The sequence below is a fragment of the Ranitomeya imitator genome, chromosome 1 (assembly GCF_032444005.1).
Source record: "Ranitomeya imitator isolate aRanImi1 chromosome 1, aRanImi1.pri, whole genome shotgun sequence".
Lineage (NCBI taxonomy): Eukaryota > Metazoa > Chordata > Amphibia > Anura > Dendrobatidae > Ranitomeya > Ranitomeya imitator.
The window spans coordinates 700,716,502-700,740,214 of NC_091282.1; the positions used below are offsets into that span (position 1 = coordinate 700,716,502).

Genomic DNA, 23,713 nt, shown 5'->3' on the forward strand with positions numbered 1-23,713 from the left:
CATAGGACGAGCTCTGAGACGTGAGAAGTCTGCTGACCGCAATCCCTAATCCTATCACACCACACTAGAGGTAGCCGTGGATTGCGCCTAACGCTCCCTATGCAACTCGGCACAGCCTGAGAAACTAACTAGCCCTGAAGATAGAAAAATAAGCCTACCTTGCCTCAGAGAAATTCCCCAAAGGAAAAGGCAGCCCCCCACATATAATGACTGTGAGTAAAGATGAAAATACAAACACAGAGATGAAATAGATTTAGCAAAGTGAGGCCCGACTTACTGAATAGACCGAGGATAGGAAAGATAGCTTTGCGGTCAACACAAAAACCTACAAACAACCACGCAGAGGGGCAAAAAGACCCTCCGCACCGACTAACGGTACGGAGGTGCTCCCTCTGCGTCTCAGAGCTTCCAGCAAGCAAGAAAAACCAAAATAGCAAGCTGGACAGAAAATATAGCAAACAAAAGTAACACAAGCAGAACTTAGCTTATGCAGGAAGACAGGCCACAGGAACGATCCAGGAGGAAGCAAGACCAATACTAGAACATTGACTGGAGGCCAGGATCAAAGCACCAGGTGGAGTCAAATAGAGCAGCACCTAACGACTTAACCTCATCACCTGAGGAAGGAAACTCAGAAGCCGCAGTACCACTCTCATCCACCAAAGGAAGCTCATAGACAGAACCAGCCGAAGTACCACTCTCGAGCACAGGAGGGAGCTTGGCCACAGAATTCACAACACCAATCCATCTAAGTCTGCATTCCAAATGGCGCTTCTTCCCTTCCGAGCTCTGCCATGCGCACAAACGGGGTTCCCCCCCACATATGAGGTGTCAGCATACTCAGGCAATTTGGACAACAATGTTTGTGGTCAAATGTTTCCTGTTACCCTTGGAAAAATACAAAACTGGGGGCTAAAAAATAATTTTTGTGGAAAAAAAATGATTTTTTATTTTCATGGCTCTGCTTTAAAAACTGTAGTGAAACACTTGGAGGTTCAAAGTTCTCACAACACATCTAGATAAGTTCCTAAGGGGGTCTACTTTCCAAAATGGTGTCACTTGTGGGGGGTTTCAATGTTTAGGCCCATCAGGGGCTCTCCAAACGTGACATGGTGTCCCATCTCAATTCCAGTGAATTTTGCATTGAAAAGTCAAACAGCGCTCCTTCCCTTCCGAGCTCTGCCATGCGCCCAAACAGTGGTTTACCCCCACATGTGGGGTATCAGCATACTCATAACAAAATGGCACAACAACTTTTGGGGTCCAATTTCTTCTCTTACCCTTGGGAAAATAAAAAATTGGGGGCGAAAAGATCATATTTGTGAAAAAATATGATTTTTTATTTTTACGGCTCAGCATTATAAACTTCTGTGAAGCACTTGGTGGGTTAAAGTGCTCACCACACATCTAGATAAGTTCCTTAGGGGGTCTACTTTCCAAAATGGTGTCACTTGTGGGGGGTTTCAATGTTTAGGCACATCAGGGGCTCTCCAAACGCAACATGGCGTCCCATCTCAATTCCAGTCAATTTTGTATTGAAAAGTCAAACGGCACCCCTTCCCTTCCGAGCTCTGCCGTGCATCCAAACAGTGGTTTACCCCCACATGTGGGGTATCGGCATACTCAGAACAAATGGCACATCAACTTTTGGGGTCCAATTTCTTCTCTTACGCTTGGGAAAATAAAACAAATTGGAGCTGAAGTAAATTTTTTGTTAAAAAAGTTAAATGTTAATTTTTTTTAAACATTCCAAAAATTCCTGTAAAACACCTGAAGGGTTATTAAACTTCTTGAATGTGGTTTTGAGCACCTTGAGGGGTGTAGTTTTTAGAATTGTGTCACACTTGGTTTTTTTCTATCATATAGACCCCTCAAAATGACTTCAAATGTGATGTGGTCCCTAAAAAATATTGGTGTTGTAAAAATGAGAAATTGCTGGTCAACTTTTAACCCTTATAACTCCCTAACAAAAAAAATTATTGGTTCCAAAATTGTGCTGATGTAAAGTAGACATGTGGGAAATGTTACTTATTAAGTATTTTACATGACATATCTCTGTGATTTAAGGGCATAAAAATTTAAAGTTGGAAAATTGCAAAATTTTCGCCAAATTTCCATTTTTTTCACAAATAAACACAAGTTATATCGAAGAAATTTTACCACTATCATGAAGTACAACATGTCATGAGAAAACAATGTCAGAATCGCCAAGATCCGGTGAAGCGTTCCAGAGTTGTAACCTCATAAAGGGACAGTGGTCAGAATTATAAAAATTGGCCCGGTCATTAACATGCAAACCACCCTTGGGGCTTAAGAGGTTAATGAGGAAATGATCCGATTAACCGCAGTAAAAACATAAGCCCTCACGAAAACGATATTCACGGTGTTCATTACTCTCACGTTTCTGTAGTGAGTCCACTTGCATAAGCACCTCCTCAGCCTCCCGCGGGTTCTTGCTGGTAGTGTCCCTAGACGGAAGAGCAAAATTAGTTATGCGATTGCAGGGCCAGGTAAGAACTCTTTTTTTTTTTTTTTTGAGAGCAGCGATCCGGGTGGGGGGCCCAGGGCAGAATGCTGGACACGCTGGGGCAGAAAGCTGGACACAGGGGCATTATGCTGGACACAGGGGCAGTATGCTGGACACAGGGGCAGTATGCTGGACACAGGGGCATTATGCTGGACACAGGGGCAGTATGCTGGACACAGGGGCAGTATGCTGGACACAGGGGCAGTATGCTGGACACAGGGGCATTATGCTGGACACAGGGGCAGTATGCTGGACACAGGGGCAGTATGCTGGACACAGGGGCAGAACGCTGGACAAAGGGGCAGAACGCTGGACACGGGCATTATGCTGGACACAGGGGCATTATGCTGGACACAGGGGCAGTATGCTGGACACAGGGGCAGTATGCTGGACACAGGGGCAGTATGCTGGACACAGGGGCATTATGCTGGACACAGGGGCAGTATGCTGGACACAGGGGCAGTATGCTGGACACAGGGGCATTATGCTGGACACAGGGGCAATATGCTGGACACAGGGGCAGTATGCTGGACACAGGGGCAGTATGCTGGACACAGGGGCATTATGCTGGACACAGGGGCAGTATGCTGGACACAGGGGCAGAAAGCTGGACACAGGGGCATTATGCTGGACACAGGGGCAGTATGCTGGACACAGGGGCATTATGCTGGACACAGGGGCAGTATGCTGGACACAGGGGCAGTATGCTGGACACAGGGGCAGAAAGCTGGACACAGGCAGATATGCTGGACACAGGGGCAGTATGCTGGACACAGGGGCAGTATGCTGGACACGGGCAGTATGCTGGACACAGGCAGATATGCTGGACACAGGGGCAGAGATGCTGGACACAGGGGCAGAAAGCTGGACAAAGGGGCATTATGCTGGACACAGGGGCAGTATGCTGGACACAGGGGCAGTATGCTGGACACAGGGGCAGTATGCTGGACACAGGGGCAGATATGCTGGACACAAGGGCAGAGATGCTATATATATATATATATATATATATATATATATATATAAAATATTATAAGAAACAAATACATATATTGTATAGGGATATATAGATAACCCTATACAAGTTTACCATCACTGTCATCATACTGACTAGGAGCATCATGCTCCCAGGTTCATTTTTACTACATAATTTACAGCATTAACCCCCCTCCCAAAATAATGTCGGTAATGTGTTCTTTTTTTGTTCTTCACAATTTCACTGCACACTATCTGGTTATTCTGCAATAAAATGCCCTCATACAGTGATATAGATGTAAAAATGAAAAAAAACAAACAAACGTTATTGCTCTTGATAGAAAGGGAAGAAAAAACGTAAAGGCAAAGGTGGATATGTGCCCTGTTGGGAAGGGTTAAATGGTCAGGTGGTTCTGTGGACCATAAGAAAATAAATATAGAGATATTTTGGGTGACACGTGACTGAGCCCATTATTCCCTCCACACAGGACTATTCTCTCTGGGAAATGATAGATTCAGCTTTTCCCCAATTCCACATTTTCAAGAGTTACTTTAATGCAGTCCTCCGACACACAGAGGGCGCTCTAATCTCGCGTACCAGAGCACAGGAGCGGTAGCTGTAGTACTCCTGTCCTCAGTACCCTGTGTGAGGTGTTCAGTCAGTGACGCGCGGCGCTATACTGCATGGGGAAGTCTCCAACAAAATGGCCGCACCGGAAACACTTACGCACTATTTTGACACCGTATTGTCTGCGTTCCAGGGGTCTGTTTGTGCGTTTCAGCATGGCGGCTGTGGATATTAGAGGTTAGTGACTGTCTGCGGGGTATTTTTTTGCCTCATGGCGGCTGATATATACGAGGAGGGGCATAGTCCGGGGCTGGGCCTCATAAAGAAGCGTTCAGCTGTCAGTTCTTACTGGATCCCCTAGTACAGTCGTGACTGAGGGAGATCGAGTGGATTCCAGGATCTGTTGCAGCTTTATATATGTAGACACGGTCCCCCCAGTGAGGGCAGGCTGCCTCTCATTCATTACTGTAGCTATAATGGTGAAGTTTGGATCCTATTCAGTGACAGCAAGCAGAGCTATTGGAAGCTGCATACATTGAGTTTTCGGTGATTTCCCCACCCCTCCGATCTGTTGCAGATAACTTGCTGAGCATCTCGTGGGTGGACAGCTCCTGGATCCCCATATTAAACACCGGCACCGTCCTGGACTATTTCTCGGAGAGGAGTAACCCCTTCTATGACCGCACTTGCAATAATGAAGTGGTTAAAATGCAGCGGTTAACCCTCGATCACCTGAAGTAAGTTCTGCGGGGACTGACTTGTTGTTCATGGGGGAGGTCTTAGGGTTAAGTGGCTGCCGGCCATCTCTGGTACCGCTCATACCTGGGCAAACAAGAGGATTGGCTGAACATATAGACCACATCTCCAGAGCGTGACCAGGTGATGGGACGTGCTGAGGCTTCTATACAGATCCTCATTAGGTCCCACTACTGGTAAAGTGAACCTGTGACAAGCTTCATGGTGCCTGAACCATGGCAATCAGACTCTGACGCGTTATTACAGCTGTGCGTTACCGAGATGCTGACGCGTTTCTCTGTAAAGCATACTGTGACTAGTCAGAGGCAGGTCCACGTCCTGCTCCCTTACACTAACAGGTCTCTACCTGTGTGTGTATGTAGAAGACAACGTAGGAGGCTCCATGAAGTCCTGGTGATAAGAAGCAGGGACAAGGGGAGAGACTCTGCTCACCTGGTGGAGTGATGAGAGTAGTAGTGACCTGGTGTCCTCTTATAGACTGCTGCTCCACCCGTTAATGCTGGCAGAGCAGCTCATTAAGGCCTGTTCCACTCTTGCGTTTCAGTCCGCAGCGTACGCCTGCGTAGTTTTTTCTTTTAAGATCCGCAGGTGTACGCTGCGGACTGAAACGCAAGTGTGAAACCGGCTTTACACAATTCCCAGTCATAAAATGAGAAAAAAATAGGCGTTGTGGTGGGCCCTGTCATGATGATGAGAGGTTGTAGAAAAACCACGAACATTCATTAAGACAGGAACACGTTTCAAAATCGATCTGATTTCTTCCTCAGATTGTGTCTGGGTTTTGATACTCGCCAGTAGGTTGGACATGTCATTTCCATGGATCACGGCTTTCTCTATAAGTTACTTTATATACTTCTTGGTATGACAACCTGAAGAAAAAAATCAGATCGATTTTGAAATGCGTTGCTGGCTTTTAAGAATTTTGTGTTACTTCTAAACTTTCTCATCCTTGTTTTCGTTGTGACAGCACCCAACACAACGTTTTTTTTTTTCTGGCCGCCTAGCAAGTGTGTGCATCTCACTTCTAGAGTTTGCCTAGGGTGCTCCGAGTATGCACCAAGTATCACGGGTGCTCGAGTCACACAGTAACGAGCACGTGCGCTCATCACTAATAGTGACCTGTCAATCATGGACATCGGAGACACTTTCCCTGGCAGCATGAAAAAGTATATTTCTCTGAAAACATTGCAGAATTTTGGAGTGAAACCTACACGGCTGCAATCGCACAGTCAGGCTCTGATTTACGCTGCTCGTGGTTCAGGCACCGTGATTCTCATCTCCCTCTTCTGACATGTTTGTTAGAAATGCTTGTCTTTGCCGTCAGGCTAAATCCAGCGAATTTTGAAAAAAAACGGATCTGGCAAGCTGCCGCCGGATCGGTTTTTTTTCTCATAGACTTGTATTAGCGCTGGATTGCTTCACGTTTAATCCGTTTTTTGAAGATCTGTCAAAAATCCTTTTCCCGGCGGCCAGAGAAAACGGACATAGGAACATTTTTTCTGTCCATCGAAAAAATGCACAGCGACGGATCCCGTGAAAAATGGATGAAATGTGAGGTTAAATCATGGAATCCAGCAACGGATTCCGTTTTTTAAACAAATCATGCATTTTCCATTCTGGAGAGTCTCTTTCTCTCTCATCGTTAACATTGTAAATGCAAGTGCGTTTGCATGTGTTCGCCCGCGTTTGCTTACGCATGTGTATTTTCGCGGTCTGCGGCAGACGCACCATGTTAGAATTTTTTGGGTGTCAAATTTCCGCCGCCATACGCATACTGACGCTTGCGGAAGGAGTGCGTCAAAACAATGCATTACAGTCTATGAGAACGCAAGGACTTGCGTTTGCACAAGGGTCTATATACAGAAATCCCATGAGCATGTGTCAGTGAAATTCTCCTTGAAAATTTTTTTCATAAACAACATGAACGCATGCAAAAACGCGTGCAAACGTTGCTTTTTTTTTTTAAATCCGTCATGCGGAAGTTGATGCAGATAAAAAACACAGTGTTATCATGCGTTTTGCCATGCAGTTGCGCACGAAACACTGCTGACTCAACCGCAAATGTGAAGCTAGCCTTAGCACTTTATTTCCAGGAGGAATAGCACAATGTAGAGTGTTAACAGAAAACGTGTCAGGATTTGTATTTCATGAAGTATACAAGCAATTACTAAAATACCAGTGATGTAGAGTGGACTGATCCTGATCAAATGACATTTTGGAATCTAAATGACTGTTGCAGGAAATGCCTTTTATATTCACTGTCATTTATACATAAGATTCCTTATGTGTTCTTACTTTAGGCAATTATAGCTATGTTCGCCCAGTCTTAGTTGTAGTGCAGCGGGGTGGGTGCAGTGTGACAGGCAGTGACCACAGGGAAAGTTCACAGCAAAATGTGTTTAATGTCAAAAACTCACACAAAGTGTACAGCACTCGGTATCCTCTGGATCGCAGCCAGGAAACGACAGTTCAAAAATGTGTTCGGTTGCCGAGGGCAACTACCACCGTATCACGTTGCGGATTGCTAAGAGTTCACTCTGCTGGGCTCTGTGTTAGGCCACGTTCACACTTTCAGTATTTGGTCAGTATTTTACCTCCGTATTGGTAAGCCAAAACCAGGAGAGGGTGATGGATACAGAAGTGGTGCATATGTTTCTATTACAGCTTTCCTCTGATTATTCCTCTCCTGGTTTTGGCTTACACATACTGAGGTAAAATACTGTCCAAATACTGAATGTGTGAACGTGCCTTAACTCTCACACAGGCTGAGCTTTTACAGAGCCGACTGCTCTGCTCGCTGCAAAATTCCACTCTCACTGACACACCCAAACCCTCTGCTTCAGGGTTTTTTACAAACAACCTGTGGCCACAGGCCACCTCTAAAACCCGGCCTGGAAGGAAACTGTCTGCCCCACTGCTGTCCTGTAGGCAGTTTTAAAAATAAAATCCTAGAGCAGGTTTCCTTAAGGCTGTGTGCACACGTTGCTGTTTTTTTTAGCGTTTTTATCGTGTTTTTTCCCGATAAACGCTATAAAACCGCAAAAAAAACCCGCATACAATAAGCATCCCATCATTTAGAATGAATTCCGCGTGTTTTGTGCACATGATGCGTTTTTTTTCCGCAAAAAAAATGCATCGCGGTAAAAAACGCAGCATGTTCATTAATTTTACAATTTTTTTTGCGGATTTCCCACTACAAAATGCATTAAGAAATGTCCGGGGGAAAAAACGCGGCAAAAACGCATGCAGATTTCTTGCAGAAAATTTCAGGTTTTTCTCAGGAATTTTCTACGAGAAATCCTGAACGTGTGCACATAGCCTTAATGTGCCCTGGACAAATAGCTTGTGCAAGACCAATACTCCTTTTTATTCTGCATTGCAATTACAACTATGCCTGTCACTGCAATGCACTTCCATGGCCTCAATACGCCTCCGTGCACATCCTGGGGGACACATAGCGACCCTCACATGTAACACCGGTCGCTGCCTCACACCAGTTACACACAGTTCATGTTCTTGGCCCATACTCAGATCAGAATACCCAGCCTGGCAAGTAGGTCTCCCAACCTGATCTGACTGCCTCATATATGCCAATGAGGCCGGAGACCCAGCGGTCAGGTCCTGTTATCTGATCACAGACTTAAGAACTGGATCTTATCATAAGAAACACCAGGCAAAACTGGTAGACTTCATTATGTGTAGCGCAGTGCTGGAGGTGCGTGATTCCAGGATTCCCTTTCACACCCCTTATTATGGTCGGATTGCAGTGTTCCTATAAAGCGGAGCGGTAATTTTGGACTCTTAAGTGTTTAACACTTGAGAATTACTTAAAGAAGTTGCCTCAAGTTCTTACATGGTTAAAATTAAAAACTTGCAAAACATGCTTATCTCTTATTACAAAAAATTCTGTCTTCTCTCAAGAATAAAAGGATTTTTAAAGGGAACCTGTCACCCCGTTTTTTCAGTAGGAGATAAAAATACCGTTAAATAGGGCCTGAGCTGTGCTTTGCAATAGGGTATTTTTTGTCCCCTGATTCCCTACCTATGCTGCCGAAATACCTTACTTACAAAAGTGGCCTTTTTCGCCTGTCAATCAGGCTGGTCAGGTCGGATGGGCGAGGTCACAGCTCTGTTTCTCCCCCACATCTTGCTTATGTTCCCGTTGGTGGCGTAGTGCTTCTCGCATGCGCAAGTGCCGAATGCACTGCGCAGCTGTAGAAAAAGAGCGTGCTCGCCGCTATTCAGCGGTTTCTCGGTGGGCGCGGCCATCTTCCTGAGGCCGCGCGTGCGCAGATGGAGTCTCCTGCTTCCCGGGGCTTCAGGAAAATGGCCGCGGGATGCCGCGCGTGCGCAGATGGACATCGCGGCGGCCATTTTCCTGAAGCAGCGTTCGAATCTCGGCTTCAGGAAAATGGCCGCCGCGATGTCCATCTGCGCACGCGCGGCATCCCGCGGCCATTTTCCTGAAGCCCCGGGAAGCAGGAGACTCCATCTGTGCACGCGCGGCCTCAGGAAGATGGCCGCGCCCACCGAGAAACCGCTGAATAGCGGCGAGCGCGCTCTTTTTCTACAGCTGCGCAGTGCATTCGGCACTTGCGCATGCGAGAAGCACTACGCCACCAACAGGAACATAAGCAAGATGTGGGGGAGAAACGGCACTGTGACCACGCCCATCCGACCTGACCAGCCTGATTGACAGGCGAAAAAGGCCACTTTTGTAAGGTATTTCGGCAGCATAGGTAGGGAATCAGGGGACAAAAAATACCCTATTGCAAAGCACAGCTCAGGCCCTATTTAACGGTATTTTTATCTCCTACTGAAAAAACGGGGTGACAGGTTCCCTTTAATTATACTGTGAACAGCTTGTTGCCTATGTTACAAGCCACCACTGCAGTTGTCAGACTGGCCAGTAACCTAAGGAATGAGCGCATGCCACTTATAGGCTCCCTATGCTTAACATCGTGCAAGCACCACGTCACTGGATCTATCCAGCTTCAGGATCCTGGCGCTCCTCCCAAGTAATGGAGACTAAACTGCCTCTGCTAGAAGCCCCTCGCATCGGACCACTAGTGTGACCATGCTACTGTGATGGAAATATATATATCATGTAGATCTCACTTGCATGTATACTCCTTTATAATCATATATACTCATATAAACACAAATATCTATAATCTAACGCTGGGAGCGTCACTCTGTCCGAAGCCTTTATAGACTGCGCAAGCGCCGGCGCAGTCTGGGCCTCAGAGTGACGGTCCCAGGAGATCGCGGTATGCGTAAGCACTGAACGCACACCGCGATCTCCAACAGAGAAGCAGGGACCGCCAGGAGGGTAAGTATGAGCTATATTCACCTAGCCCCGTTCCACCGCTGCGCGCCGCCATCTTCCTGGTCCTCGGCCTGTGACCTTCAGTTCAGAGGGCGCGATGACGCGCTTAATGCGCGCCGCCCTCTGACTGAACAGTCACAGCCAGAGGACCGGGAAGATGGCGGCGCGCAGCGGTGGAACGGGGCCAGGTGAATATAGTAAGTGCTGGGGGGCCTGAGCTGGCGGCGATACCGGCACCTGACCCCCACAGCGCGCCGGTGTCCCCGCCTGCTCAGGCCCCCCAGCACTCGGCGCCCAGCGACCATAGGTGAATATGTGTTTTTTTTTTTTTTATATATTGCAGCAGCATACGGGGCATATACAATGGAACATCTTATGGGGCCATAAACCATAATGGAGCAGTGTACGGGGGCATATAGTATGGAGCATCTTATGGGGGCCATAAACCTTTATGGAACAGCGTACGGGGAATACACTATGGAGCATCTTATGGGGGCCATAAACCATAATGGAGCAGTGTGCGGGGCATACACTATGGAGCATCTTATGGGGGCCATAAACCTTTATGGAGCAGTGTACGGGGCATATACTATGGAGCATTTTATGGGGGCCATAAACCTTTATGGAGCAGTGTATGGGGCATATGGATGGGAGCAGCAAATTAAAGAATGGTGGCGCAGGATGGGAGCAGCACATGACAGAACGGGGGCGCAGGATGGGAGCAGCACATGACAGAATAGGGCAGCACATGACAGAACGGGGGGGGGGGGTGCAGGATGGGAGCAGCACATGGCAGGATGGGAGCAGCACATGTTAGAATGGAGGTGCAGGATGGGAGCAGCACATGACAGGATGGGGCGCAGGATGGGAGCAGCACATGACAGGATGGGAACGCAGGATGGGTGCAGCACATGTCAGAATGGAGGTGCAGGATGGGAGCAGCACATGTCAGAATGGGGGCACAGGATGGGAGCAGCACATGACAGGATGGGGACGCAGGATGGAGCAGCACATGACAGGATGGGGGCGCAGGATGGAGCAGCACATACCAGGATGAAGACCATATACCAATATTAATGCTCGCCACCCGGGCATAGAACGGGTTCAATAGCTAGTATCTATATACTCAGCTAGTTTATAATCAATTGCTCAACTTGACCATATGAGCTAGGCCAGATGGTTCCTCGGTACTTTCCAGACACCCAAAAAATGGAACTTAGGCCAGATGTCTTGAACTAATGTCTAAGAATCTTAGAAGGTATAAAGTATGTGAAATTCATAAGAATGACAGACTTCAAGCTGCAGAATGGCATGATGTAGAAAGGAAAATAAGGGTGACAGCTGCTCCTAAGAGTGCTAAATCAGCTAGTTGCCAGGTAGACTTTAGTCAGAATATGCCATGTACTCAGTTAAATATGTTATCTACTCAGTCAGCCAATGAAATAATAGCTAAAGTGTATGTTAATTTACTAACCACCCCCTTTTATACGCATCTATAAAACTATGTATCAAAGATTAAACCAGGAGATCTGGATGGAATGTTATCCTGTCACTTTCGTGTCAGTCATTCTTTGTTGAGCGCTCAACATATCTGATCTGATAATTGGGAACGGCCACAGCACACACGGGGATAGATTCATCCCAAACCAAATTTCCATAACATTACTCATCTGACCTGTGAGGCTTCAGGAGCGCACAGTCACTGGCAACCAGGTGGCCGGGAGGCAGAGGAGCGGTGCGCTCCTGAACAAAAGATGAGATAACTAGGTCATAACTCAGAAGTAGCAAGGCTGAGTACAGAACCAGTCCCATGATTCCTCTCAGAGATTGCATACAAGCCACTCTATTACAAAGTGTGAGTTAGTGCTGCAATTACTTTGTCTGCTTTGCTGTTACCACATTCACTGCTGCCCAGCATGTGAAACACAATTCCTCCCAGAGATGAGAAGGAAAGGCTAGATTAGATGGCATGGACATAAGAGGCATGTGATGTCCTGTACTGCATGGTGAGGGGAGATGAGCTCCGGGTACCATAAATGTGCTGGCTGTATGATCTCTCCATGGCTCCACCATGGATAAAGTGACTGGTTCAGATGGTATTATAATATTAAACTGCATTGTCTGTTATTCCCCAGCATAACAAAGGGTCTTTGGGCCAGAGAATTACTGTACTGATGTTAACCTTGTGACTTTTATGTCTGTATCAGTCAGATGGTCGGTGTGGAGTACATTTTGCTGCATGCACAAGAGCCAATATTGTTCATCATAAGGAAGCAGCAGCGGCAGTCACCTTCACAGGGTGAGTGTAGATACAGTGTGACTAATGCCAGATATAAAGTAATATTGTGCACATAAAGATGGCTATATCTGTTTCTGGAAAAGCCAGATGATGAGCAATGTAACCCCCCCTTACAATTCTCGCAGGGGATGTCGCAGCATGGAGGCCTCGGAATGTAGTGATAAACCCCCTGCTACTGTATTTCTAAATAAAATAGATTGGGAGCTGTAAAACACGTGAGCAGGGTCTCCTCGTGATGGCCTGTATCCAGTATGGGTTTTGGGTTGGCCTCTTGATCTAATAGTACAGGTGTAGGCTGTGAATTGGCATGATGCACTACATCATGACTGTGTGACCGGCGCCCTATAGAGGTCTTATGTATATGCAGGTATACTACTAACCAGCCAACTGCTCATGAATATGAGTGCCCGTTCATCAGCATACTGCACCTGTGCAATTCCTCCATAGCATTATGCTGTGATTTGGTGTATGAACCTGCCCTTGTGTCAGTGAGTATGACCTATCCCAATGATTTTCTATATAGAAAACAGCACTAATGTGTAGAAGAATCTGGCATCAAGGTCTAACGGCACCTCTACAGGGAAATATCAGCGTGCTTTCTGTATAATATATTGACTCATTGGGTCCATCGCAGCAAGAAATCTTCTCTGTGGCCGCTGTCAACCTTGGGTCCTAAATGAGACCCCACTTCTGAAACAATTTGTCTACAAATATATTATTTATTAGGCTTTGCAAAGCTAAACATTTTTGTAATACTTCGTTACTTTACTCTAAATCCTAGTCTGTCTCACACCATGCTGCAGTGCTGTTTCAATGCCCAGTTCATGCTCCTTCTAGAAGCTGCTTTCAGCTGCACTCATTGCGATCCTTACACTGCCTGTAAACAGGTTGTGGACAGGGCTTTACCTCTTTCAGTACAGGGGGAGAGAGTAGAGAAGGTATTAAGCCCCGTACACAGGTTCCCTTTAAAGAATCTATCAGGTACCACATACCCTTCAACCCACTAGCATTCACTTATTAGTTCAGAAGATGGCTTCCGGTCATGGGCAGTGCACACCTCTGAAGCCGGGAAGCATACAGTTTCATAGACGCAGTGACGCTGCTGGAATTAGCACGCAAGATCTGCATAAGTGGCGATAATCCTGGCTCGTGCAAATTATCACGCCCACAGGAGCTGACTAGTAAGGGGCAATTAACGCCCCATTGACTAGTCAAAGCCCTCATTAACATAGGAAACTGGGGCAGCATAAATGCTTTTTTTTTATACCTCATTTGATAAGAAAAATACAGGGCTGGTTAGGCAGGGATTTTACTGAAAAATAAGTGAATGATGCTGGGTTGGAGGCCATAGGGGACCTGACAGATTCCCTTTAAATGTTGTTGCTGAGCAGCAGTTGAAAGTAACTTCTGAAGGAACCTGAACTGACCATGGTAAACGGCACTGCACTACAGTGTTTGGGATAGAAGGATGCAAAATAAGGCAGTGATGCATCTTTCAAAAATTCTGTAATTTTGGAATGCCTGATAAATATATATATATGCTCCTTCAGCAGCTGCTTCTAACTGCTTCTCCGTGATGTCCATATACAATATTTCTATGTTCTATTTCTATGTATGGAGCTTCTCTACTCTTGCACAGAATTTCTGACCTGTTGCTTTCTCTCCGCAGCTATACCGCTGGCCGACTACTACATCATAGCAGGTGTGATCTACCAGGCTCCAGATCTCGGATCTGTTATCAACTCCAGAGCGGTAGAATCCATTTTGGGCCTCAATCTATGCATTCATGGGAAACTATATGCTGTTGTGGGTCTGTGATTATAACGGCCTTACGTCTTGCTGGCTGAGCGGTCGTGACTGTCTCTGAAGTTGTCCGCTCTCCTCTTTCCCTATTTGCACCTACTATGTTACCCGATTGCTTTAATAAACCCCCAGTCATGTGGAGAGATGTAACATGAGATTTTTGCTGATGTAATTGTTGCGCGTATTCCTATAGATATAGTTTAGTGTTCTAGACTTTTTTTTTTCCAGATTGGTTGCTGCAATGCTGATGTATTTCATTGGTGAAATAGATTTTCTTTTGCAATGGTTTTCTACTTGCATTACAACATTAAACCTTACCTTGATCCCGTTCTTTGATTTTCCAGCTTACTGCCATTCATGGGATCCAGTCAGCATTTGATGAAGCCATGTCTTACTGCCGCTATCATCCTTCTAAAGGTTACTGGTGGCACTTTAAAGACCAAGAGGAGAGAGGTATAATATAATAGTGCACAGGAGTGAACCGTAGAGGAGGCTGACTGTTCACAGTTGGCACAAACTACTTATAATAAAGGGCTTTTCCTAAATGTAATGGACATAACCGGATTGATGATTCTAGTGTCAGAGCCACGCCAATCTAGCATTTGTCACCTATCCACTGGAAGATGTCTAATTATTAAAATCATGTGGTGTCTGGGTCACATGTTAAAGGGGTTGTCTAGGCATAGGTATTGATGACCTATCTACAGGTTAGGCAATCAATAGCAGATCAGTGGGTTTCCAACACCCAGTGCTTCCACTGATCAGCTGATTTTTGCTCTGGAGGTGGTTGGATTTTAAAAACGCTGAATAGAGCACCTTCAATCAGAGTTTTTTCCTCCGATTGTCTTCAGAGAAAATCACAGTTGATTGCTGGGGCCCTGGGTATCGCAATCCCACTGGTATTGATGGCCTATCCTGTAGATAGGTCATCAGTACTTATGCCTAGACATCAACTAAAAATAATTTGTAATAATTCCACATTGGATCTTGAAGGGATTGTCTAGGCTTGGAGCTCAAGCCTGCGGTGTGCATGCTGTCAGGATTCTCCGTTGCCAGGCGTGTGACCTCGAGTGTGTGAATTGCATATATGCGGTCACGTGCTGACTAGACAAGTGTATTGAGCAAGGACAGATACATCTAGTCTGAATGTGGCCCGAAGTATGCAAATCACATTTTTGGTCACATGACAGCCCACTCACATCGCTGGTATCAGAGAATCCTGACTGTGAGGATTGACAAGTCTGCAGTCACACAGAGTGACTGCAGACTTGACCTCCAAACCTCGACAACCCATTTTAATATTTAAATGAGTTGTCCAGTAATTACTGTTGAACTATCATTATCATAAGTTATCAATATAAAATCGCTGGGAGGGGGAAGCACGACACCTCACCATTCACTGTTCTAACCTCTAGTGGCGACTGGGTGTAAAAAGTATAGGGAGAAGGAACATCACAGTTAGTGGCTCTTCGCATTCATTTCAAAAAGAGCTGAACTGCTGTACCCTGGAAGGCTAATCGGACCCCCCTGATCTGATATTGATGACTTGATGTCTTAGTTTACAAACGCTTTAATGCAGATTGCTGTCAGAAGGAGATACGTAGTCTCAGGAGTCCTGCAATCACACTGGCTCACATGCAGCCAATCTGATAATACAAGTATATTAGAGGATCGATGATTCTGCAAAATAGTGAAGGAAGCCCCCTGTACCCAAAACTTAATCCCCCCTCCCCAGATCACTGCAGAATATGGAGTCAAGCCTATTCCTTCTGTTCATGTTGTACACTGTATTTCTCATCACAGACAAAGCCAAACCAAAGACTAAAAAGAAGGAAGAAGCCAGCTCCTACTTCCAGAGACAGAGGGTAGACGCTTTACTTCTAGAGCTCCGTCACAAGTTTCCACCCAAGTTTATTCAGGTAAGTCCTAATGGCAGGAAACTGAAGAAACGTGTCCAGTTTATCAGCATCGCACCCCGCGTATCCGTTCACTGCAAGGTATCCAATGCCTCGTTCTTGCGTCTCACAAAATGTGCACTTACTGTAGCTATTTACCGTGGAGCCGCACTGCACTAAGGCGTGGCAAGAGCCCATGCCGGACATTGTACAGGTGTATTACACGTGATAAATAGGCCCATTTTGCACTTGGCAGTACAGGTTTTGTCAGGCAATACAGACATGGTTTTAGTGTGAAATTTTATATGTAATGAATCTCTGACAACAGCATTTAACATAGCTGCGTCAGACGTGCGTCACTTATGGGGCCATAAACCATAATGGAGCAGTGTACGGGGGCCATAAACCATAATGGAGCAGTGTACGGGGGCATATAGTATGGAGCATCTTATGGGGGCCATAAACCTTTATGGAACAGCGTACGGGGAATACACTATGGAGCATCTTATGGGGGCCATAAACCATAATGGAGCAGTGTACGGGGCATACACTATGGAGCATCTTATGGGGGACTTAAACCTTTATGGAGCAGTGTACGGGGGCATATACTATGGAGCATCTTATGGGGGCCATAAACCTTTATGGAGCAGTGTACGGGGCATATGGATGGGAGCAGCAAATTAAAGAATGGTGGCGCAGGATGGGAGCAGCACATGACAGAACGGGGGCGCAGGATGGGAGCAGCACATGACAGAATAGGGGAGCACATGACAGAACGGGGGGGGGTGCAGGATGGGAGCAGCACATGGCAGGATGGGAGCAGCACATGTCAGAATGGAGGTGCAGGATAGGAGCAGCACATGACAGGATGGGGGCGCAGGATGGGAGCAGCACATGACAGGATGGGAACGCAGGATGGGTGCAGCACATGTCAGAATGGAGGTGCAGGATGGGAGCAGCACATGTCAGAATGGGGGCACAGGATGGGAGCAGCACATGACAGGATGGGGACGCAGGATGGAGCAGCACATGACAGGATGGGGGCGCAGGATGGAGCAGCACATACCAGGATGAAGACCATATACCAATATAAATGCTCGCCACCCGGGCGTAGAACGGGTTCAATAGCTAGTATCTATATACTCAGCTAGTTTATAATCAATTGCTCAACTTGACCATATGAGCTAGGCCAGATGGTTCCTCGGTACTTTCCAGACACCCAAAAAATGGAACTTAGGCCAGATGTCTTGAACTAATGTCTAAGAATCTTAGAAGGTATAAAGTATGTGAAATTCATAAGAATGACAGACTTCAAGCTGCAGAATGGCATGATGTAGAAAGGAAAATAAGGGTGACAGCTGCTCCTAAGAGTGCTAAATCAGCTAGTTGCCAGGTAGACTTTAGTCAGAATATGCCATGTACTCAGTTAAATATGTTATGTACTCAGTCAGCCAATGACACAATTCCTCCCACGGATGAGAAGGAAAGGCTAGATTAGATGGCATGGACATAAGAGGCACGTGATGTCCTGTACTGCATGGTGAGGGGAGATGAGCTTGGTGAGGGGAGGTGAGGTTTTTCCAGTGCATGTTATGTCAGGCAATACAGACATGGTTTTAGTGTGAAATTTTATATGTAATGAATCTCCGACAACAGCATTTAACATAGCTGCGTCAGACGTGCGTCACTAATCCTGCCCATCGGTGCCTGTGTCACATGACCGCGGGTTGCCAATGGACTGGTATGACAACCTGGGGTCTGCACAAGCCCCCTTTGGTCGTCATTGCCGGAATGCTATGAGCGCCGCCTAGTGGCCAACACTCAAAAGCAGGTCATCATTTTAGCTACACAAAGCATGGCTGCAGCGCTACTGTGTGTAGCACAGGCGAACAGATGATCACAGCTTCTAGTCTCTTGTGGAGACTTGAAGCATGTGAAAGGTTAAAAAAAAAAGAAGCTAAAATACACTGCTCAAAAAAAATAAAGGGAACACTAAAATCCCACACCCTAGATATCACTGAAATATTCGAGTTGTAAATCTTTATTCATTACATAGTGGAATGTGTTGAGAACAATAAAACCTAAAAATGATCAGCGTAAATCACGACTAATATCCCACAGAGGTCTGGAGTTGGAATAATGCTCAAAATCAAAGTGGAAAATGAAGCTACAGGCTGATCCAACTTTAGTGGAGATGCCTCAAGACAAGGAAATGATGCTCAGTAGTGTGTGTGGCCTCCACGTGCCTGTATGATCTCCCTACAACGCCTGGGCATGCTGCTGATGAGGCGGCGGATGGTCTCTTGAGGGATCTCCTCCCAGACCTGGACTAAAGCATCCACCAACTACTGGACAGTCTGTGGTGCTTCGTGACCATGGTGGATGGTGCGACACATGATGTCCCAAATGTGTTCAATCGGATTCAGGTCTGGGGAACGGGCGGGCCAGTCCATAGCTTCAATGCCTTCATCTTGCAGGAACTTCTGACACACTCCAGCCACATGACGTCTGGCATTGTCCTGCATTAGGAGGAACCCAGGGCCAACCGCACCAGCATATGGTCTCACAAGGGGTCTGAGCATCTCATCTCAGTACCTAATGGCAGTCAGGCTACCTCTGGTGAGCACATGGAGGGCTGTGCAGGCCCTCAAAAGAAATGCCACCCCACACCATTACTGACCCACTGCCAAACCGGTCATGCTGAAGGATGTTGCAGGCAGCAGATCGCTCTCCACAGCGTCTCCAGACTCTGTCACGTCTGACACATGTGCTCAGTGTGAACCTGCTTTCATCTGTGAAGAGCACAGGGCTGCCAGTGGCGAATTTGCCAATCCTGGTGTTCTGTGGCAAATGCCAATCGTCCTGCACGGTGTTGGGCTGTCAGCACAACCCCCATCTGTGGACATCGGGCACTCAGACCATCCTCATGGAGTCGGTTTCTCTTTCTGCAGCCACATACACATTTGTAGCCTACTGGAGGTCATTTTGCAGGACTCTGGCAGTGCTCCTCCTGTTCCTCCTTGCACAAAGGATGAGGTAGCGGTCCTGCTGCTGGGTTGTTGCCCTCCTACAGCCCCCTCCACGTCTCCTGGTGTACTGGCCTGTCTCCTGGTAGCGCCTCCAACCACTGGACACTACGTTGACAGACACAGCAAACCTTATTGCCACAGCTCGCATTGATGTGTCATCCTGGATGAGCTGCACTACCTGAGCCATTTGTGTGGGTTGTAGAGTCCGTCTCATACTACCACGAGTGTGAAAGCACAACCAACATTCAAAAGTGACCAAAACATCAGCCAGAAAGCATTGGTACTGAGATGTGGTCCCCACCTGCAGAACCACTTCTTTATTAAGGGTGTCTTGATAATTGCCATCAAATTTCCATCTGTTGTCTATTCCATTTGCACAACAGCATGTGAAATTGATTGTCAAACAGTGTTGTTTCCCAAGTACAAATTGCCTCTTCTGAGAAAAAGAGGACTCTATAGCGCCACCTGTTGGAAGTAGCGATCCCACAAGTCACAATCAACCCTTTAAACGAGTCGTGCAATATGACTTAGGATAAAAGCCAAATCAGTATCTCAATTCGCAGACACGGTATTTCGGGCTGTTAGCCCTCGTCAGTGCGAAGCATGAGAACGGATTTGGCTAGGTGAGAGGCTCTGGACTGGGGTCTAAGGGGTATCGTATCTCCTTATGGAGAGTGACATACCATCTCTGGCTTGTCAAGGTAAGGAGGCTTATTCGCCGTGCGGCGAATAAGCCTCCTTACCTTGACAAGCCAGAGATGCTTCCTAAGTGGACAGTTTGATTTCACAGAAGTTTGATTTACTTGGAGTTATATTCTGCTGTTTAAGTGTTCCCTTGATTTTTTTTTTTTTTTTTTTTTTGAGCAGTGTATAAATGTTCAGATTGCTCCATCAAAATAAAATAAAAAAAATGTAAAATACACATATTTGGTATTGCTGCATTCAGAACGCCCGATCTCTCAAAATACAAAAAGCATTAATCCAATTGGTAAACGGCGTAACAAGAAAAAAATTAAAACGCCAGAATTACTTTTTTGGGGGTTACCGCAACAATGCAATAAAATGCAATAATAGGTGATCAAAACATAATTTCTATAACAAAATGGTATTGCTAAACATCTCCGCTCGGCGCACAAAAAATAAACCCTCACCCAACCCCTGAAAAATGGAGACGCTACGGGTCTCTGAAAATGGCAAAAAAACATTTTTTTATTTTTTTTTTCCGCTAACTTTGGAATTTTTTTTCAGCACTTAAATAAAGAACCTAGACAGGTTGGGTATCTGTAAACTTGTAATGACGTGGAAAATCACAATGACAGGTGAATTTTAGCATTTAGTGCACATGACTAAAAAAAAAAAAAATTGTTGAATTGCACGTTCTTTTGCAATTTCACTGCCCTTTGAGACCAATGGTGTCGTTCAAAAGTACAACTGCAAAAAACAAGCCCTCATGTGGCCATATTGAAAGAAAAATAAAAAAGTTATGGCTCTGTGAAGAAGGGGAGTTAAAAATGAAACACGAAAACCCCAAGGTAGTGAAGTGGTAACACAAATTGTGAAATGGCTAAAATACCCCTTTAAAGTGCCCCCCACATTACACTGTCTGTCCAGACGTCTTGTGATAATGACGTGAAGACAAAGAGAAAAGTACTAACAGGTTTTCTGATATGTTTTATTTTGCAGCAAAAAGCAGGGGAGAAGCCAGTGCTTGGTAAGTATCCATCTCATTACCAAAATGCTGCCCATGATGTGTGGGGGTGTAATATATCCCTAATATTTATTACCAGGGGTTAGATTAGGAGTGCGGTGACTTCCAGGGACTTTGAGATTAGGGTCTCCTATTACCAGGCCGGGAGCGGGATGCATGGATGCTGCCCATGGACTATAACCATATGGGCAGACATACCATTTGGGCACAGGGGCCCCAGGGGTAAGGGGGCCACATCCATCTCCAAAGCAGGTGGAATTGTGCATTATTAGACTGCACTGGGCCCATATTGTCTTTGCACAGGGACCCTTTTTTTGCTTGTGTTGTTCCCTGCCATGTTATCGTGACTGGCACGGTGCCACCCCACTGATGTAACCCTTATCTACCATTATTATAGGTGACAAATGGGTAACATATCGTAAACCGCGGTATTAACTGAAATTGAATAAATTGAATTTTTTGTTCCTAGTTGAGCCAATAAAAAAAGAACCGGAGCTACCGACTGAAACCATAAAACAAGAAGAAAAGGAACCAGTCAAAGCCCCTCAGGGAGCAGCCCCCAAAGGTCCGCCAGAGAAGAGAATGAGGCTACAATAGACTGTCCGGGACTTTAGTAACAGAGTGGAGGGTCCTGCCATTACACACGGACATTGTACATAGCTGTATACATGGTCATTAGTCCTAACAACTTGTAAAGGGAACTTTTCTATTACGGTTCTTCATGGATGAGGCTGTGAGAAGGGGAATATGTTGATTTTTGTAAGTTTTATAAATACAAACGTGTTATTGGTTTATCTGTACACCTGACATAGCGCTGAAAGGACAACATCCGGCTCATCTCTGCTCACAGACTTGTCCTATATACAGATTGGAAGGGCTGAAAATGGTATCATTTCTACGTTCTGCCTCTATAGCAGGGAAGGAAGCCATTGGTCATTGACAGATTAATGAAGCAATCCTGTGCTGTAGCCCCCCATGGACAGAACACTATGGGTTACCAGACAGGACCGCTGCAGTACATGTGGTCTGTTTCTTGACTTATTTGTGACTGTACGTGAGCCCACCTTCCTTTTCAATGCATGTAAGGGTGCTTTCACTTTGCATTCTGTGTCCCCGTCGGGGCATGCATCCAAAATTCCCCGAAAAATGGGATCCGGACGCATGCGCTGACGGTCAAAGACTGCAACCTTTTTTCAGGAGTGTACGTCTATCGGAGGCAGACACTCAGATGCAGTGCACTATGTCTGTGTCTGCCTCCTGTAGGTGTACGTTCCCGAAAAAAGTTCACAGCAGAGCTCACATTCTCTCTGCCGTCTCCACTACCGTCTATTGGCCCTGTCAGTGCATGAGTCCGGACACCGTTTTACGGGGGGCTTTCGGACGAATGCTTCAAAGGGGACACAATGCAATGTCAGACCACCCTAAGACTACTGCCAGTACAGGAGTGGTCACTGGCTCAGTCAGAGGTTGGAGCAGCTGTAAGATGATTTTGCATCAGACTATTCCACCTGTCCTAAATCCACGTGAACAAATCTAAAAGCAAAGTTTTAAAGGGGTTTTCCTATCTGGTCACTGGGATATGCCATTATTTTCTGATTGGTGGTGGGACTTGTGGCTGCAAGATGTAAGTGCGCTCCTTGCACCAGTTGTGGAGGAAATGGCAGCAAGGCCTAGTGTAAATGAAGGGGATGGGCCTCAGTGCCCGACTAACCGGTGTGTGCCAGCCACAAATGCTTTTCGGAGCTTTATCTCATCATGGACAAGTCAGTGCTTCTGGATCAGCACAGGAAGTTTGGACGACTATTCTAATATTACATCAAGGCTATGTGCATCATGTAACTTAAAGGGGTTGTCTGGTCACCAGATATCAAGGATCTAGCCTTTCGGATAGGTCATCAGCATCAGATCGGTGGGAAACAGACACCTGGCACCCCCACAAGCTCCAGCAGTGGTCGGATGTTAACACATGGAACAGAGTCGCGGCAGGAACTTGTGGGGGTTGTTGGATGTTAGACCCCAACTGAGCTGATACTGATGACTTATTCCATACATAATAAATAGGTCATTAATAGCTGTTGATCAGACAAACCCTTTAATTAAAGGGGCATAGCAAATATAAATTGATTTTTACCATCGGTGTTGCATAATGGGAGGTGGAGCTGCACTGCAAAAAAAAAAGCCATGCAAGCCCCTCCTATACAGGACATGCTGTTTTGTCTTACTGCTTTGACACTGTAACACCATAACATTAACCCTTTGTTGTAGTTTACTGTGGTGGCAAATCCAATGAATGGATAGAATCTAATGCAAATGTCAGTCACATGACCAAAGACGCCGCTGTTGGCTTGTTCACACGTCTTTTCTTTTGCCCACATGGAAAATACTGCCCATTTTTCATAAGTGTCCTGATTCAGATTTTCATCCTTTTTAATGTGTCCATTTTTTCTATATTTGTAGCATGTTTTTCACTTGTGCATTAAAAAAAATCCAACTCTATCCTACCAATTAAAATGTAATAAAGAGGCAACATTCTGAAGACACCAGGATTGATTTGTGTGCAGTCTGTTTTTTTGTTTGTTTGGTTTTTTTCCTTCCTTCATGGATCCGTTGATTTGAATGGAAGCTCTTGATTTGTGACTAGGATCAAAAATGTTTTTCTCTATCGCCTCTCATTGGGGGACACAGGAACCATGGGTGTATGCTGCTGCCACTAGGAGGCTGACACTATGCACAAAAAAAGTTAGCCCCTCCTCTGCAGTGTACACCCCACCGACTGGCATTATGCACTTTAGTTTAGCTTAGTGTCAGTAGGAGGTGGACACGG

The 23,713-nt window shown here is 45.9% G+C and overlaps 1 protein-coding gene and 1 long non-coding RNA gene across 2 annotated transcripts in view; one reads left to right on the top strand and one right to left on the bottom strand.

Moving 5' to 3' along the window:
• LOC138658045 (uncharacterized) overlaps window positions 1–2,473 on the bottom strand; it is a 42,198-nt gene extending 39,725 nt beyond the window's left edge. The window contains exon 1 of the long non-coding RNA XR_011317310.1: window positions 2,401–2,473. This is a non-coding gene — a long non-coding RNA (uncharacterized lncRNA). The remainder of the gene's footprint in view (window positions 1–2,400) is intronic.
• Window positions 2,474–4,148: 1,675 nt separating this feature from the next.
• MED6 (mediator complex subunit 6) lies at window positions 4,149–23,435 on the top strand. Its single transcript, XM_069731579.1, has 8 exons — window positions 4,149–4,307; window positions 4,648–4,807; window positions 12,363–12,454; window positions 14,124–14,206; window positions 14,602–14,710; window positions 16,061–16,176; window positions 20,865–20,892; window positions 21,359–23,435. Exons 1-8 carry the CDS (start codon window positions 4,187–4,189, stop codon window positions 21,484–21,486), a joined length of 837 nt encoding a protein of 278 aa, XP_069587680.1. The 5' UTR covers window positions 4,149–4,186; the 3' UTR covers window positions 21,487–23,435.
• The last annotated feature ends 278 nt before the right edge of the window (window positions 23,436–23,713 follow it).

Bases quoted from the DNA above. Each gene is read 5' to 3' on its own strand.
- MED6 (XM_069731579.1), top strand. From the start codon at position 4,187: ATGGGGAAGTCTCCAACAAAATGGCCGCACCGGAAACACTTACGCACT. The intron at 4,808-12,362 runs GTAAGTTCTGCG...TGTCTGTATCAG, and splicing joins TTAACCCTCGATCACCTGAA to TCAGATGGTCGGTGTGGAGT. The intron at 14,207-14,601 runs GTAGAATCCATT...TTGATTTTCCAG, and splicing joins CTGTTATCAACTCCAGAGCG to CTTACTGCCATTCATGGGAT.